The sequence below is a fragment of the Nyctereutes procyonoides genome, unplaced genomic scaffold, assembly GCF_905146905.1.
Source record: "Nyctereutes procyonoides isolate TBG_1078 unplaced genomic scaffold, NYPRO_anot_genome, whole genome shotgun sequence".
NCBI classification, from domain to species: domain Eukaryota; kingdom Metazoa; phylum Chordata; class Mammalia; order Carnivora; family Canidae; genus Nyctereutes; species Nyctereutes procyonoides.
This window is the reverse complement of record NW_026575140.1, coordinates 31162427-31179578: the sequence shown is the minus strand read 5'-3', so window position 1 is coordinate 31179578 and position 17152 is coordinate 31162427. Positions and strand designations below refer to the sequence as shown.

General features: G+C 55.6%; 2 protein-coding genes across 3 annotated transcripts in view; one reads left to right on the top strand and one right to left on the bottom strand.

Moving 5' to 3' along the window:
• The window catches only part of CEP104 (centrosomal protein 104), a 36587-nt gene extending 36002 nt beyond the window's left edge, over positions 1-585 (bottom strand). Inside the window, exon 1 of the mRNA XM_055306297.1 lies at positions 407-585. The gene's annotated coding sequence lies outside the window, so the exon portion shown is untranslated. The remainder of the gene's footprint in view (positions 1-406) is intronic.
• Positions 586-743: 158 nt separating this feature from the next.
• Positions 744-15825, top strand: DFFB (DNA fragmentation factor subunit beta). Of its 2 annotated transcripts, none has more exons than XM_055306938.1 (7): positions 744-1033; positions 2561-2687; positions 8216-8404; positions 9187-9266; positions 9368-9538; positions 11243-11343; positions 14549-15825. In XM_055306938.1, the coding sequence occupies exons 1-7, from the start codon at positions 911-913 to the stop codon at positions 14781-14783; spliced, it is 1026 nt and encodes a 341-aa protein (XP_055162913.1). In that variant the 5' UTR covers positions 744-910; the 3' UTR covers positions 14784-15825. The 2 variants fall into 2 exon arrangements, with proteins under 2 accessions (XP_055162913.1, XP_055162912.1); XM_055306937.1 differs by having other exon boundaries at positions 8171-8404.
• Positions 15826-17152: the final 1327 nt, after the last annotated feature.

Below are 17152 nucleotides of genomic sequence, written 5' to 3'. Positions count from 1 at the left end.
CTCCCCACCACCCCAGGCCGCGCCCACCTCTGCAGGACCCCCGACCCCGGACCCCCGGCCGCGCCCACCTCTGCAGCCCTCCCCACCACCCAGGCCGCGCCCACCTCTGCAGGACCCCCGACCCCGGACCCCCGGCCGCGCCCACCTCTGCAGCCCTCCCCACCACCCCAGGCCGCGCCCACCTCTGCAGGCCCCGCAGCCCTGGACCCCCGGCCGCGCCCACCTCTGCAGCCCTCCCCACCACCCCCGGCCGCGCCCACCTCTGCAGGCCCCCCCGACCCCGGACCCCCGGCCGCGCCCACCTCTGCAGCCCTCCCCACCACCCCAGGCCGCGCCCACCTCTGCAGGCCCCGCAGCCCCGGACCCCCGGCCGCGCCCACACCCGCCAGGCCCCGCTGCCCCGTACCTGTCAGAGCGGAAGGCCCGCCCGGACCTCGGCGCGTGCACGACCCCCAGGGCCCTCCGCACCTCCCGGAGCTCAGGCGGCGCCTCCTCCGCCGTCCCCGGCCGGCCCGCACCCCCGAGCCGCAGCGGCGGTGGCCGCCGAGGAGCAGCCGCGGCCGCCTGCGCCCAGCGCTAGGGCCGCGGCCGCCGCTCTCATGACAACCAGGCGGGCCCGGCCGGGCTGCGCCTGCGCACAAGGCGGGGCCGCGCTTCCGCCTCCCGGGGCCTTCTGGGTAATGGAGTCTCCGGGGGACGGCGCCTGCGCACAAGGCGGGGCCGCGCCTCCGCGTCCCCGGGCCTTCTGGGTAATGGAGTTTCCCGGGAACTCCGCGCGGCCTTGGTGCCCGCCGCAGAGCCCACCCGGGCGCAGGATCCCGGTCGCTCAGCTGGTGTCTGCGGCCCGGGCGAGAACTAGGCTGAGCGGCCCGACAAGCAGGTGCCTCCGGCGGGGTCTGAGGCCCTGAGGATGTTTGCGGTGTTCCGGAAGCCCAAGACGTTCAAGCTGCGGGCTCTGCACAGCCAGAAGAAGTTTGGGGTGGCGGGGAGGAGCTGCCAGGAGGTGCTGAAGAAGGGGTGCCTCCACCTGCAGGTGCCGGGCTGGGGTCCGGGGACCGGGTGCTTCCACCTGCAGGTGCGAGAGGCTGGGGTCCAGGACCGGGTGCTTCCACCTGGAAGTGCAGGACTGGAGTCCGGGGACCGGATGCCTCCACCTGCAGGTGCGGGAGGCTGGGATCTGGGACCAGATGCCTCCACCTGGAGGTGCGAGAGGCTGGGGGCCAGGACCGGGTGCTTCCACCTGGACTGGGGTCCGGGGACCGGGTGCTTCCACCTGGAGGTGCGGGAGGCTGGGATCTGGGACCAGATGCCTCCACCTGGAGGTGCGAGAGGCTGGGGTCCAGGACCGGGTGCTGCCACCTGGAGGTGCGAGAGGCTGGGGTCCAGGACTGGGTCCTTCCACCTGGAGGTGCAAGAGGCTGGGGTCCGGGGACCCCGTGCCTCCACCTGCAGGTACGGGAGGCTGGGGTCTGGGACCAGATGCCTCCATCTGGAGGTGCGAGAGGCTGGGGTCCAGGACCAGGTGCTTCCACCTGGAAGTGCAGGACTGTGGGCTGGGACCGGATGCCTCCACTTGGAGGTGTGGGGCTGGGTTCCGGGGACCTGGTGCCTCCTCAGACTTTTTCCTCTAGTTACTCAAGCCCCCTTCAGCAGGAATTTGTGGAGGGATCTGGGACCTCCCTCTTCTGACTATGAGGATCATGGCAGGTCTGGCCTGAGGTTCTAGCACATACCCGCTAATTTGCTCTGGGTTCCAGGGCACAGCCCACCTGGCCTCTCTGGGCCTCAGTATCCGTTTCTGTAAAATGAAGGATTTGTGCTCAGAGGGCACTAAAGGCCCTGCTAGCACTATTGTTCCAGGGATTTCAGTCATCATTCTTACTGGATTCTTAACTGCATTTGTTTTCTTGACTGGACTTGGACTTGGAGCATTGCTGGTTGTGGGTGTGTGTATGTGTGAGGTGCAGGTGCATGAGGAGTTGCCATAAACGTTCATAAAGCTGATCAATGTCTAGCAAGTGCCTGCAAAGTAGTGGCACTGTGTGCTGGTTACGCTTTGTCAGAGAGAGGCGATGAGTCATTTTCAGTAAGATGTTCTCCTTAATTAATCATTGCCCAAGATAACAGAGTGCCCTCAGTGGGTGTGTCCTGACGCCAGTCAGGTGCTGTGCCCTCACGATGGGGATGTGTTTATGGGCTTAGTGGAAGCAGTCAGGCATTATTTTCTGAAACAGGCTTGGCTTTTAAGTGCCCTTAAGGAGCCAATTTTGAAAGGGTCTGTGTGGTGAGTCTTGCACAGTAGTCACCACTATGTATGTATGTTCACGTGACTTGTCACTGTTTAGAGCAACCTGTGTAGTAGGTGTCTGTTATGACACGTGCGTACCTTAGACCCCAGCACTCTCCACCTGTAGAATGCAGACGGCATCCTGAGAAAAATGTACTTTGTTCTTGCTGTTTGTGAGGACCGCAGGTGGAAAGGCCTCAGGTTACCACTCCCAGGGTGGGCCTGCCAGAGACCCAGTGCCTAAGCATCCTGCCCTGCTCTCCCTCTCCGCAGCTCCCTGTCGCCGGCTCCCGTCTGTGCCTCTACGAAGACGGTACAGAGCTAACTGGAGATTACTTCTGGAGTGTGCCTGACAACTCGGAGCTGGTGCTTCTCACCTCGGGCCAGACCTGGCAAGGCTGTAAGTGGCGGAGACGTGGGAGGGCAGCAGTGAAGCTGCACTGGCTTTGGAGGTGCTGGAGGTGCTGTGGACAGCCGCCTGGGAAGGAGAGGGTCTTTCTGCTCACAACTCTGGAGGGGCAAGCCCCCAGCATCAAGGAGCACGCTTAGATGGTGGAGCTGCCTCTCCTCTTGCCCAGGAGCCCAGCTGGGGATTTTAGGTGTTTTCTTTTCTTTTCTAAGTTATTTAAATTTTATGTTCTTCTGAGATATACTCATAACTCCTGAGGGCAAAAGGGAGGGGCTTGGGGGTTGGGACCCGCAGGGGTTTGTGGTAAGGCAGAGCCAGAGAGTGGCCCTGTTCTGTGCCATTGGGCCCTGTGGCTCTGATGGAAGGGGCGGTGGCTCGGGTTGTGCTCACTGTCTGTTCTCTCGTGCTGTTTGCTGACATGCTGTCACATTGGGGCCTTAGCAGAGCCATGGTTTCCAGGGATGATTCTCTGTGGGTGTCTGCAGGATGATGAGCTCCATACTGGATCTGCAGGTCGGTGGCAAAGTGTGTGTGCTCTCCTCCTAGGAGGGTTGTTATGGCTCTTTTGCAAAGTGGCTTACATTTCAGGAGATGTTTCTGGTGCCCCAGGAAGGAAGCGGGAGCCCTGAGGATGGAGATATCTGCCTCTTCAGCCTAAGGGGCAGAAGGAAGCCCTAGAGAAGTGTGTGTGTGGCTCTGCCCTGCGGTTGGGACTCTGCTGCCAGCAGTGTGGGGTGAGATGTCTGGTGTGTGCTCTGAGGTTGCAAGTGCTCTTGCTCTGTGGGGCCTTGTCCTTCTAGAGGAAGAGCCAGAAAGCAGAGTCAGCTTGATGCCACCTGGGATGGTCCCGTGCAGGAGGTGGGGCTGGGCAGTACAGAGTTGTGGTCCTCAGAATCTTTGTTCCTACTCTTTCCCATTTCATGGTGTAGTTGAGAGCAGACCAGGCTGGGCTGCTCCCATCCCTACTCCCACCTACCCCTCCTTGTCTCCCTCCGTCCTTCCCCCCTGCCCCCGCCCCCCTTCCTCTGTCTGTCTCTGGCACTTTATCCCTCTCTCTCCACTGAGACCACTAGTCCTTTCACTTGGTAAACTTATTTGGAAAAAAAAGTTTAAATTGCTTATTTTGAAACAGTGATGGATTCATAGGAAGTTACAAAGACAGTGTCCCCTAAAAGGTGCAGTTGATATAGTTGTAATACAACATCCAAATCAGGAGGCTGACACTGGTCCAGGACATGTGCTCTGTGTCATTTATCACCATGTGGGTTTATGTGTTTGCCGCTGCCGTCAGCATTGCAGAGGTGTCCCATCTGCTACCACAAAGTTCTCCTGCATGCTGCCCCTTTATAATCATGCCATTCCTCAACCTTGGCGACCACTGATGTGTTCTCCATCTCTGTAATGTTGTCATTTCAAGAACATTAGGGAAATGGAATCACACTATAATCTTTTGAGATGGGCTTTTCTCACTCACAGTAAGCTGCTGAGATCCATCTAAGTAGTGTGTGTTCCTCTTCATCACTTCATCATTTTAAGACATAGCCGTGCCTCCATTTGTTTACCCATTCACCTACTGAGAGACGTTTTAGCTTCCAGTTTTGGGGTATTATGTTTAAAGCCCATGGGGCCAGTTGCCTACAGGTTTTCGTGTGGGCGGAAGTTTGCATTTCTTCGGAATAAATGTCTAGGAGTACAAATGCTGGGTGCTGTAAGTATATGTTTAGTTTTTAAAGACAAGGATGTCTGTGCTTGTCACTTCTATTTAACATTGTACTATAGGTTTTACACAGGGCAGTTAGTCAAGAAAAATAAGGGCATCCAGACACTGTGGTCTCGTGTATAGAACATTCTAAGGAGTCCACTAAAAAACTATTATGACTGATCAGTGAGTTCAGTAACGTTGCAGGATACAGGATCAATATGAAAAACCCAACCTTGTTCCTATACGCTTGCAATGAATAACATAAAGATGAAAAAAGAATACAATACTTAGGAATAAATGTAACAAAAGAAGTCCAAAACTTCTATTCTGAAAACTATAAAATATTGTTCCAAGATAATAAGGATTTTTAAAAAATATATTTTATTTATTTATTTATGAGAGACACAGAGAGAGAGGCGGAGATACAGGCAGAGGGAGAAGCAGGCTCCATGCAGGGAGCTCGATGTGGGAATCGATTCAGGGTCCCCAGGATCACACCCTAGGCCGAAGGCAGGCGCCAAACTGCTGAGCCACCAGGGTGCCGGAAAATAAGGATTTGAGTATATGGGAAAACATACTATGTTTGTGGGTCAGAAGGTTTAATGCTGTTAGGATGTCAGCATTTCTCAAATTGACCTGCAGATCAAACCAGTCCCTATTGGAATTCCAGCTGGTTCTCTTCCAGAAAGCTGATTCTAATCCATGATACATATGTAATCTTGAGAAAGAACATAGGAAGAGCACTCACCCTTCCTTATCTATCTATCTATCTATCTATCTATTTATTTATTTTTAATTTTTTTAAAATTTTTATTTATTTATGATAGTTACAGAGAGAGAGAGAGAGAGAGAGAGGCAGAGACACAGGCAGAAGGAGAAGCAGGCTCCATGCACCGGGAGCCCGATGTGGGATTCGATCCCGGGTCTCCAGGATCGCGCCCTGGGCCAAAGGCAGGCGCCAAACCGCTGCACCACCCAGGGATCCCCTATCTATCTATTTAAAGATTTTATTTTTTTATTCACGAGAGACACACACAGAGAGAGAGAGAGAAAGAGAGAGAGAGAGAGGGAGAGACATAGGCAGAGGGAGAAGCAGCCTTCATGCAAGGAACTCAGATGTGGGACTCAATCCCGGGACAACAGGATCATGCCCTGGGCCGAAGGCAGGCACCAAACCACTGAGCCACCCAGGGATCCCCACACCTCCTAATTTAAGAACTTACTTCAAAGTAGCAGCCGTCAAGATATTGGACTAGAAGATAGTCCAGCAATGAACTCATGCATCTGTGATCAGCTGATGGTGACAAGGGTGCTGAGACCATCCAGTAGGGGAAAGGATAATCTCTTTAATAAGTGGTGCTGGAACAACAGGACATCCACATGCCAAAGGATGGACTGGACCCTCAGCTGGCACCCAATCAACTCAAAATGGGTAAATGACCTAAATGCAAGACTTAAAATATAAAACCCTTAGCAGAAAACACAGTAGTCAGTCTTCATGACCTTGAATTTGATTAAGGATTCTTAGATATGACAAGAACCACTAAAGAAAGTAAGTAAGTAAATTTGACTTTCGAGTGTAAGGCTTTTGTGCTGCCATCAAGAAGGTGAAAAGACAACCCACAGAATGGGACAAGAAATTTGCAAATCATGTATCTGGTAAGGGACTTGTCTAGAATAAATAATCCAGCAGTAGAGGAACCTAATATAAAACCGGGCAAAGGTTCTGAATAGACATTTCTCCAAGGAAGATATTCAGGTGGCAAATAAGCCCATGGGAAGATGCTCAATATCATTAGTCATTGGGGAATGCCAACCACACCCACAGTGAGGCCCCACCTCACACCTGCTGGGCCAGTAACATGCTGGTGAGGGCAAGGGGGGAACTGGGACACTAGTGTGCTGCTGGAGGGTGTAAGATGCACTGCCGCAGGGGCCAGGTGGGTGGTTCCTGCAACTGAATAGAATCAGCTGTGACCCTGCAGTCCCACCGCTAGGGTACACCCCAGAGAGACAAAAGCCATTTCCACACGAAGACTTGCGCGTGATTATTCACAGACGCTTTGTTCCTAATGGCCAAAAGGTGGAAGTGCCGCAGTGTCCACAGAGAGACACATGGATGAACAGTGTGGTGCATTAGCCCCATGGGCTGTAAACTGACAGGGAAAGGGACCGGGTGCTGACGCTGCCCCTGTGTGGACGACCCCTGCACGCATCACACCAGGGGAAGGGAGGCAACTACAGATCATGTATCGTATGGTCTGTTCGTATTGAAATGTCCGTATTGAAATGTCTGGAATAGAGATGTCTACAGAGGCTGGAAGTGACCAGTGGTTGTTTCGGGCTGGGGGCAGGGAATGCAGGGAGAGGGATCCAGCTGACAGGTGCAGGACTTGTTTCTGAGGTGATGCAGATGTGCTGAGTGGGACGTGCAGATGGGGGCACAGCTCTGTGAACATACTAGGGAACACGGGGTGTGCCTTTCCATTGGGCGAATTATGAAGTGTGGGGGTCACTTCTCAATAAAGTGGGGAGTGTGTGTGTGTGTGTTTTAAAACAGAAACGGCAGCCCCGGTGGCTCAGCGGTTTAGCCCAGGGACTTCAGCCCAGGGTGTGATCCTGGAGACCCGGGATTGAGTCCCGCATCGGGCTCCCTGCATGGAGCCTGCTTCTCCCTCTGCCTGTATCTCTGCCTCTCTCTCTCTCTCTCTCTCTCTAATAAATAAATAAAATCTTAAAAAAAATAAAACAGAGAAACAGACTGTGTCTTGGAGTGGTGACGCTCGTTCTATGGCTGGGCGGGCTGGAAGGTTGTCTTCTGCCCCAGCCACCCTGATGGGTGTGTGGGGCCATCTCTGTGCGGGCAGCTTTGCACCCCTGTAGGGGCACGGCCCGCTGTCTGTCCCTGGGCTGGTTGGCTGGCCGCCTCTCCTCCCTGGGGAGGAGTCTGTTCTTTATCCATTTGTCTTGTCTGTCTTCTCATTGGAGTTTTTAACTATTGGGTTTCAGGGTTTCTCTCACGATGTGTTCTGGATACGAGTCTTCTGTGAGATGTGTGGCTCACGGGCATCTCCTGCCTTGTCGCTTGTCTTTGCATCCCTGGAGCAGGCTGTTTCAGGGAGTGGATGTTTTCCATTTGGATGCAGCCCATGTTGTCTGAGCTTTCCTCTTGTGCTCATGCTCCCCACGTTGTCTGGAAACTTCTCACTAAGCCCTCGGCCTGGAAGAGTTTCTCCCCAGTCTTTCTGCATCAGTGGATATGATCATGGGACTTTTTGTCTTTAGCCATTGAGGGCCAATCATACTGATTGATTTTCGAGCACTGACCAGCCTCTTGTCCCTGGGACGACCCCCCTGGGCCGTGGGGTCCTTGTGCACACTGCCCCTGCTGCTGGCTGAGGTGTCGTGGGGGCTCGTGGAAGACTCTGGCTTTGCTGGCTGCTCAGCGCTTGCTCAGCCGCAGGCAGCACCATGGCGGGCAGATCTGGAGGAAGGTCTAGAAGGAGGCCCCAGGATGCAGGAGGTTTCATTTGGGGAAGAGAAGGGCAGAGACTTGCTTGAGTGCCATCCCCTCCTTGTCCGACCCCATACCACCTGAGGGGCAGGCAGCGGGGCCCAGGCCCCAAGGTGGGGGTGAGGTGGCTGGCTGGTGTCTGGGCGAGGATTGGGGCCCAGGGCAGCCCTGAGGTTTAGCAGTTCCAGAAGCAAGGCGGTGCTGGATGTGCGGAGAGCCGGTTCTCGTAGCTGGCAGCTCCCTGTCTTCCTGCGGCAGCACCCGGGAACTGGCTCTTCTATCTGGTCCTCCTCCTGCTGGCAGATGTGAGTGACATCAGTGGCTTCCTCAGCGCGTTCCACAGGCCGTCCGCGGGGCTCATCCAGGCCGCTCGGCAGCTGCTCTCGGACGAGCGGGCCCCACTGCGGCAGAAGCTGCTGGCCGACCTCCTGCACACCATCAGCGAGAACATCGCGGCCGAGACCAGGGCTGAGGACCCACCATGGTTCGAAGGTAGCGGGGATGCTGGGAGTGGGAGGGCTTGCTTGGAGCCGCCGCCGCGTGGAGACCACCAGATCCCATCCCAGTTCCCGGGCCAGGGGCTCCCCGGGTCCCTCTGCTCTCAGCCCTGGCACCGGCCTTTTCATTTCTTCACTGTGGAAAAGTGTGTGTAACATAAAATTTTCCACTTTAACTACCGTGAGTGTGTAGTTTAATGGAGTTGAGCACATTTGCCGTGGTGTGCCGCCATCACCACTGTCTGTCTCCAGAACTTTCTCAGGTTCCTCCCCTGAGACCGTGTGCCTATTCGGCACTGCCCCCCCCCCCCGGGTCCTCACTGTGGCCCTTGGCGCCTGTCTCTGCTCTGACTCCCCTAGGGCCTCAGACGGGATCACACGGGGGGGGGGGGGTGTTCCTGAGCCTGGCTGCTCTCAGGGGTCCCATGTGGCATGGGACCTCAATCCCCTGAATGATCCCCTGAAGGGCTTCTCCCTTCTTCAGGCTGGCTCCAGCTCCCCTGTGTGGCTGGACCGCACTTGCTTGTCCATCACCTGGCCGTGGTGCGTCACCTCGGGGCTTGCCTTGAAGCCTGCCGGAGAGGCCCTGTGAGTCTGCAGCCCCTTGGACTTGGATGCCCACGCAGGGGGCTCAGGGGACCCTCCCCAGGCAAAAAGAACCAGAGTCTGTGAGCAGAACACAGCACGTTTCTCAGCTGAGGCTGGCGGTATGCACGGCCTGCTGCCGGGAGCGCTTGGCCATGGACTCCAGAGCTGTCTTGTCTTCTCTGGTTCCAGGCTTAGAGTCTCGATTCCAGAGTAAGTCTGGGTACCTGAGGTACAGCTGCGAGAGCCGGATCCGGAGCTACCTGAGAGAGGTAGGTGGATGTGGGAGCCCACCAGACTGTGGGCCTGGGGACCTTGTGGGCCTGGGGACCTTGTGCGCCTGTGTCAAGCCCTGTCCTTTGATTTGCTGCAGGTGAACTCGTATGCCCCCACTGTCGGCGAGGAGGCCCAGGGGGAGTATACCCGCATCGTTGATCTCATGTGCCAGAAGCTGAGGGCGGTGCAATACAATGGCAGCTACTTTGACAGAGGAGCCAGGGCAGGCCTCCGGCTCTGCACCCCAGAAGGCTGGTTCTGCTGCCAGGTGCGCCGTGGGCCATGGATCTGGGGCCACCCAGGGGATGCTGAGCCAGCCTCCTGTGGCTTCTTCTCTGGCAGCCCTCTGGGCCTTGGCCTGATGGGAGGGTCAGCTCAGCCATTGGATCTCCAATCTCTGGCATTTGAACCCCTACCTCCCCACCGGATGGTCGGTGTAAGATGCCCCTCGGCCCCCAGTGGCTGGTTTGGCAGGCCCTCTGATGGCTTCCCTGGGGTGCTGCTGATGAGGTCAGGAGTGCACAGCTGCACCAGGAGTGGAGTCTTCCCTTGAGAGGAGGGTACTGGGCGATAAGGACAGTTTCACAGCCTCTGAAAAGCGGTGTGTCCCTGGGGAAGCTTTCTGGATGGCAATGCAGATGTCAGGATTTGTGGCCAGATGTGACCTGGTGGGGTCACCCCAGCTGGAAGCAGTGTTCTGGGCTTCCTCCTGGACACTTGGAGAAATTACAGAGGCACCACTTCCCAACAGGTGGTACCGACCTGGGTCACAAGTTTAGGGGCTTGGAGCTGGTGGTCTTTGCAAGGACTGGCAGGGGCTGTCCTGCCGCCCTCTCCTTCTTCCTGGCCTCCTGGGCTTCAGCAAGTATCTGGGCCCCTTTGCATTTCCTCCCTGCACTGATGGTGTTTGTATTGCCACTGAGGGTACAGAGCAGGCCCTGGAGGTGGGCATGGCCTCTCTCCGACAGATGGGCTCCCTATGCTTCTGCCTGGGCGGTTCCTTCTGTGGGTGATGGGTCCTGACTAGCAGGACACCCCTTCTTCCCAACCAACTGTATATTAGCCTCCTAATGACTGCAGTACTCTCCGTGAGCATCACCTGAGCCCAGGTGTTTCATGGGGGAGGGGCAAAGATGAAAAGCTTCACCCTGACTTTGGGAGGCTTGAGGCTCTGAGGTCTGTAAGTGAGTGAGGGCAGTGGGCTTGGAGCTGGGAGGCTGTGCAGGCCTCAGGGGACAGGACAGTCCTCAGTAGGGTGAGCTGGAGACTTCAGGGAGGGAGTGACACTTTAAAGCCAGGTTGAAGGATGTGGGAGTGGACAGGTGACCCTGCAAGGGGATGAGGGTAGGGGAGTGGGGGCAGTGGGCTCTGTTGGAGAGCTGCACACTTTGGGGGTGACTGACGCATCAGACGGCGGGTGGGGGCCATGGCTCGTGGCGTGTGCTCAGCAGATATCTGCAAAGGAGTGACTGAAGCTGCAGAATGGCCAGGAACGCCAGCCAAGGGGAAACCGAAGCTGTGCAGTCCAGACTGATGTCTCTGACGCCCAGCCTCTGTGTTGGGATTGTAGGGAAATATTGGGAAGGGCTCGTGGGGCAGACAGAAAGGAAGCAGCCAGTGCGTGGGCCATGCCATGGAGGAAGGGGATGGCGTGTGCCTGCAGGCATGTGGAGTGGGCTGGAGACAGTGGGTCTGTCTGGGTGGAGACCCAGGAGGCGCACGGTTGGAAAGCTGGCATTCCTAACAATGGCAGGAGCCAGCCTGCCCCCCAGCCACTGCGGAGTATCGTACTGGGGGTAACGAGGGAAAGGGGGCTGCCATTCCAAGGACAGAATTCCTAATTGCCCCAGACAGCTCGCCATTTACCAGGACTGAATCTCCCATGGGGTAGGACCTTCTTCTCAGCTTGATATGAGACCAGCAGTGAGAGCTGAGCTTGCTTCGTGGACTTCACTGTTGTCTTTTGGCCTAGGGTCCTTTTGACGTGGACAGCTGTGCATCCAAACACTCCATCAATCCCTATGGTAACCGGGAGAGCCGGGTCCTCTTCAGCACGTGGAACTTGGACCACATGTGAGTACGCATTCTGTTGAGGTCAGAACTATATCCACAGACCGAAAGAGTGCCTGTGGGGGCCTCTCCCAGCCGTGGCATCCGTGGCTTGCCGGCTGCGTCATGTTTCATGTGCTGAGCTGTGGGTTATGGACTCAGAGATGTTCTGGATGTGTGGGGTGGATGAGGTGCCAGGTGCAGGCTCCTCACCTGTGTGATGTGTCCTTCAGCATGGTGGCTGTGACAGGAGCTGATCGAGACGTGGCGCATGTGCCCCTCTCCCGTCCGGCTCCCATCTGTGGGGCCCAGTGGGTGCTGTCATGGCGTTGCACTCTGGGGCCATCTCCGCCTCAGCCAGGATGAGCTCAGAGCAGGTGCTCCGGGTTGTTCTCGTGTGTAGGGCATCTCTGGCTTTCACCTGGATGAGTGAGGGCCAGCAGGATTGTTCTATGTATATGAGCTCATTCTAAGAGCAGAAATAAAACTGTTATGTTAGCTGAGGTGCTTTCCTGGAATATAATGGTGTTCTTGTCTCTGCTTTATGAAGACAAACATCTTTGATGCCCTTCAAGTGGCTAAACCACTTTTGGGAATCAGATGGGACTGGATGCATCCAGGGGTCACTGGGACAGTCGAGGCTGCCTTCCTACCTCTCCGTGTCCATCCCCTTTGACACCCAGGAACCTCTCTTCTGATGTTCGTACGTCTTCTTCTGATACCTGTTGGTACAGACCTTTCATTCATGAAAATGGACATGATAGGGTCACCAGTGGTGACACTGCACTGTGCTTATTCATCCTGTGATGCGTTCGTAGGGCTGGGGTGCTTGTTTCCCAGGTGCAGAGTGCTTCATTCTGTGACTAGAATGTCATTTGCATCTGCATTTCTGAACTGGTAGGCATTTCTGGTCTGATTTCCAGTTATAAGACCACCTGGGGTTCGTGCCGGTTCAGGGCTAAGCTGCGTGGTATCCGGTTCTAGGCCACATAGATGTGGTCCATGGACTGGCAGCAGTAGCTGGGGATGATCAGGAAGGCAGATTCTTGGGCCCTGCCCACCATTACTGGGGCACGGGGATGGGGGTGCACACCCAGGTGAGAAGGGCTTTCCTGGTGGCAGAGCTGGGGGGCAGAGATCCCCTCTGGGGAGGGTCCGGGGTCTCACCCCTTCTGTCTGGCCCTGAGCACCACAAGATGACATCTGGGCTCTCCTACCACTGCTACTGTCTGCTACTTTCCATGACGGGCTGGGGCATGGGGACATCCATCTAGAGGTCAGTCCCAGCTTGAAAGGGGGGGAGCAGGCCAGCCTGGAGCAGAGTGCAGACAAGGGAGCAGAGGTGGGAGGTCTCGGGGGGCCCTGCCCTTTACAGTGGGTGTCAGGAGGGGGTGGTCTGGAGACCTCTCCCTAACCTCTCAGTGGTGTGTCTCAGGGTGCTGTACCCTGGCTTTCTCAGGGCCGTCCATGGCTGTAACCCCCTTGCCTGTTGCTGTGAGCTCCTGGTGACGGTGTGCCTGGATTCTGAGTTCGTCCTCCATGGGAATTGTTTTCGGTTGGCGTCCTGGGTGCACTGGCTCGTCCTGTCCCCAAAGACTGGTTTTGTCTCTGTTTCTACAGGACACTGGGCTTTCAGTGGCTCTGAAACAATGGAGTATTGATTCCTTGTTTGGCTGCTGCTCCATGTGGCAGTGTCAAGGGTGAGCCTAGGGTCCTGGTTTTCTGGGTGACCATGGAAACGGTCATGCTGTTGTTGCTCCCCGAATCTAGCCTCCTGGTGCCTGAAGCTGTGTGTCCTCCCCACCCCTCCCCTTACTGAAGAAGGCCCGGCCACTTGAGGCCAGCAGACAGGATGCTTGCTCAGGGGTCTTGTTGTTTTGGGCGCTGCCATCACCAGGGAGGGGCCTGACTTGGTTCCTTGAGGGTGAGAGGTGCCCAGGGGGAGCCTGGCCCCCAGCCAGCCCTCTAGCCAGCACAGCCATGGAGTGGTCAGGGTCAGCAGGAGCCCTGCCACACCAACCCCCAGAAGCCACTGCCCCAGGGCTGGGTATGCCACAGGAGGGGGCTGATGGGGTGGCTTGTTCTCCGTCTCCAGAGCTCTGGGCTCCCTGCCACTTCCCTTCCTGCACTGATGGCTGGAGTGGGGTCTCCGTCTTACCTCTCCGGCTCTCCCTTTGAGCCCCTTCTAGACTCAGTCTTGGTAGGATGCAGGAGGGTGGCTCGCCCCTAAAGATCAAGTGTGGGCATCTCTGCTTCTGGCAGTGGGGGTCCCCTTCTTTCTTGTGATCTTATGTATGTACTTCTTTTCCCATTTATTCAGCGTTCCTCTGTGCTGTAGGGACATGAGTCTCTGTGGTCTGGTCCGCCACGCTCCTGGCAGCCCTCCTAGCTGTGGTATTATTTCTGGTTCTTTCTTGTCGGTCTACAAGCCTCTGTACCTGTTAGTACATGGCGTTTTTTTTTTTTTTTTAAAGATTTCATCTACTTATTAGAGAGAGAGAATGAGCAGTGGGGCAGGTCAGAGGGAAAGTGAGGACCAGACTCCCCCTGAGCAGGGAGCCTGATGGATGCAGGACTCGATCCCAGGACCGGAGATCACAACCTGAGCTAAAGGCAGATGCTTCACCAACTGAGCCACCCAGGTGCCCCAGTACATGGGCCTTTGAGTAGTTTGTTTATAAGTGAAACAGATTTGCACAAAGCAGCATGGACACACACAAGCACCAGGCTTGGGTTGGAAGAGACCTCAGCCCTTCCAGTGACTCTCTCCAGGGAGGATGGGGTGGCTCAGCTTCATTTCTGCAGCTGTTGAGGAGGCGCTCCTGCCTCACGGCGAGGACCCCGGGCTTGACTCCTCTCCTCCTGTGTACTTGCCAGGACTGGAAGGTGTGCATGGTCCCAGCTGTTCTGTGGGTCCTAGGCTGGGCCAGCAGGCATGGCCACATGCGGTGAGGACCCTGTGAAGGACTGTCCCCCAGGCCTCCTCCTGCGGACAGCCAGACGAGGTGTCCCTGCTGTGCTGTTCCTTCGGGGTGTTTCTGGGTGTGGTGCCTTCTGAATTCTGAACCGCTGTGCTGTGTCTTATCCTGTAAGCCCCCTCATGGTGGTTCCCATTTCAGCGGCAGTGGCCGAGCAGAAGCTGATGGAAGTGTCTCTGTGCTGTAACAGCAGGCGTCCTGGCAGGTGCCATGGGACAGCACACAGTGACCGGCTCTCCCTTCCTTTGCAGAATAGAAAAGAAGCGCACAGTGGTCCCTGCACTGGCGGAGGCCGTTACAGAGCGAGATGGCAGAGAAGTGGCCTGGGAGTACTTTTACAGCCTGCTCTTCACCTCTGAGAACCTGAAGTTGGTCCACATCGCCTGCCATAAGAAAACCACCCACAAGCTCAGCTGTGACCCACACAGGATCTACAAACTGCCGACGAAGTCCAAGAGGCGGCGGCCAGCCCGGAAGTGCCAGTGACGGGCTGCAGGTGCCTCCTGCCCTGGCCTGTGCACGATCCCAGAGGTTCCTAGGAAACCTTCAGGGGCCACAGACTTTGACCTCATGTTTCTGAATCAGTTTCTGCACCTCTGAGAGCCCAAGCGCCCAGGGACAAGTTTGGTGCACTGCAGGGGGCACGTGTGGGTTGGCAGTGACGAGCCACACTCCTCAGTGCAGGGGCCCACCTGCCCTGAAGTCCTGTGGCTATGCACGCACAGAGTGGCCTCTACACTGACACGGCATCAGGCCAGATGTCTCCGCCAATCTCCGCTCCACGGCGGATGTGGAGCTCTAGTGTCTGGACATTTCTGATTGCTCCAGCTCATTTGGGGTAAAATGTTTGTATTCCATAAAGCTTGAGCAAAGACACGTGCTATCGTGTCGTTTATGATTCAGAGAGCAGGAAACCCTCCCTGTGTGTGTCTGTAGGGGACAGGCTGACTGTGGTATTGTGTTGAACCCACTGGAAGTTGCTGTTGTTGTGAATCGGAAGTGGTCCGATGTCATGACTCAGTCTTACCCATCGACATCATGTGAAGCCGTGTAGCCGTTTTGTGTTTTTATGTACAAAACAGGGGCTGTGTGTCAGGCACATGAGGCAGCCAGTGACTTTACCATGCAGTGTGACCTGCAGGTTTGTAACTGGCTGTGCATGTGTGTCACACTAGTGTGTTAGTGCATGCAGGAATCTGCAAGGAAACACACTGTCTGGACAGCAGTAACCCTGGGGACGTGGTGGGGACGTGCTGGATTACAAAGGGCTAATTTTCTTTATTTTTTTTTTAAGGGCTAATTTTCTAAATCATGTATTTTATAAAACTTGAAGTTTTTGAAATAAGCCTTTATTTCATAATCTTTTAAAATACTTTTTACAGTCATGCAGATTGTAATATTTGAATTTTTATATTTGTATAATCATAAAAAGTAATAAAAGATTTTCATAAGTAGACACCAAAAAAAGTTTGCACTGTCTGGGGATGATAATAAGGATAAAAATAAAGGGTGATTTTTAAAAAAATGATGCAAATCATTCCATTTTCCTTCTTTTTTTTTTTTCTTTCTTTTTAAAAAGGTTTACTTATTTATTTATTCATGAGAGACACACAGAGAGAGAGGCAGAGACATAGACAGAGGGAGAAGCAGGCTTCCTGCAGGAGCTTGATATGGGACTCGATCCCAGAACCCCTGGGATCACAACCTGAGCCGAAGGCAGATGCTCATCAGGTGCCCCAAATCATTCCATTTTCTTCACTGAAATAGCAGTATCTTGGAATGAGCCAGTCTTGCGAGTGGGGCCATAGCAGTGCCTGTCAGCACCTGGTATTCACCTGGCCCCACAGGATAGTGTCACCAGTGGGGCTGTCGGGAAGTGCCCCTGGTGCTGTCTTTGCTGATCTGTCAGGCCGCCCACCTTCTTCCAGCCCAGAGCACTGCAGGTGCCACCCACCTGGCTGGGCTTTGAGATTTGATCGGCTAGGACTTCGCTGTCTCCCCCACTGCCCTCCGCTCCCACACAAGCTCCTGCTTACCTTTCTAAAAATTTGTATTTATTTGAGAGAGAGGGAGGGAGCACGAGTTGGGGGGTTAGGGGGGCAGAGGAAGAGGGAGAAGCAGACTCCTACTGCAGGGAGCCAGTCCTGCTCACCTTTCAGATTGGCACTTTCATCCCCCTGGGAGGCTGGACACCAGGAATTCAGTCTTTGGTGACACAGAGCAGACTTGGAGCAAGAGCTGCAAGGCTCTCCTGGTTGTGATGTGGTTGAGTTTGCTTGTTTTGGGGCCCTCAGACTGGATGCTGGGTGACTGTTACAGATGGGAGTGGTGTTCCCAGGCAGGAGTTGTGTCACCCTTAGATTCCCAGGTTGGTGCAGTTGGGAGGAAAAATTGAGGAGCTGGGAGCAGAGTCCGGTGATCTGTGGGCGCAGGACTGCCGTGACACCCAGGCAGGAGGTCCTTTGTACTGGCGGGCCATCCACTTGCCGTGGGCCAGGCTCTTTGGTCAGCAAGGCCGCAAGATGACCTCCAGACCCTGGTCCTGCAGCTTACAGGAGTGGGGCAGTGGCCATCGGCCTCAGATGGCAGCTGAGGAGGGGAAGAGGGTGCCGGGATGGAGAGCCAGGGCTGTGGCTTGGAACCACCCTGCCCTGGGCCGGCGGGGGGAGTGGGGGTCTGTGCACAGGAGACCCCTCAGTGGCAGGGGACCTGGGTGGGGCTGGGACTTGAGTTGCCTGTGTGACTGACCCTAGTACGGCCCAGGTTAGCTTCCAGGTGGCTGCAGAATGAAGCTGTCGCTGGAGGCTTTTCCCCTCGCACTTTGCCCTGCGTGTCCTTTCCCTGTGATAAGCAGG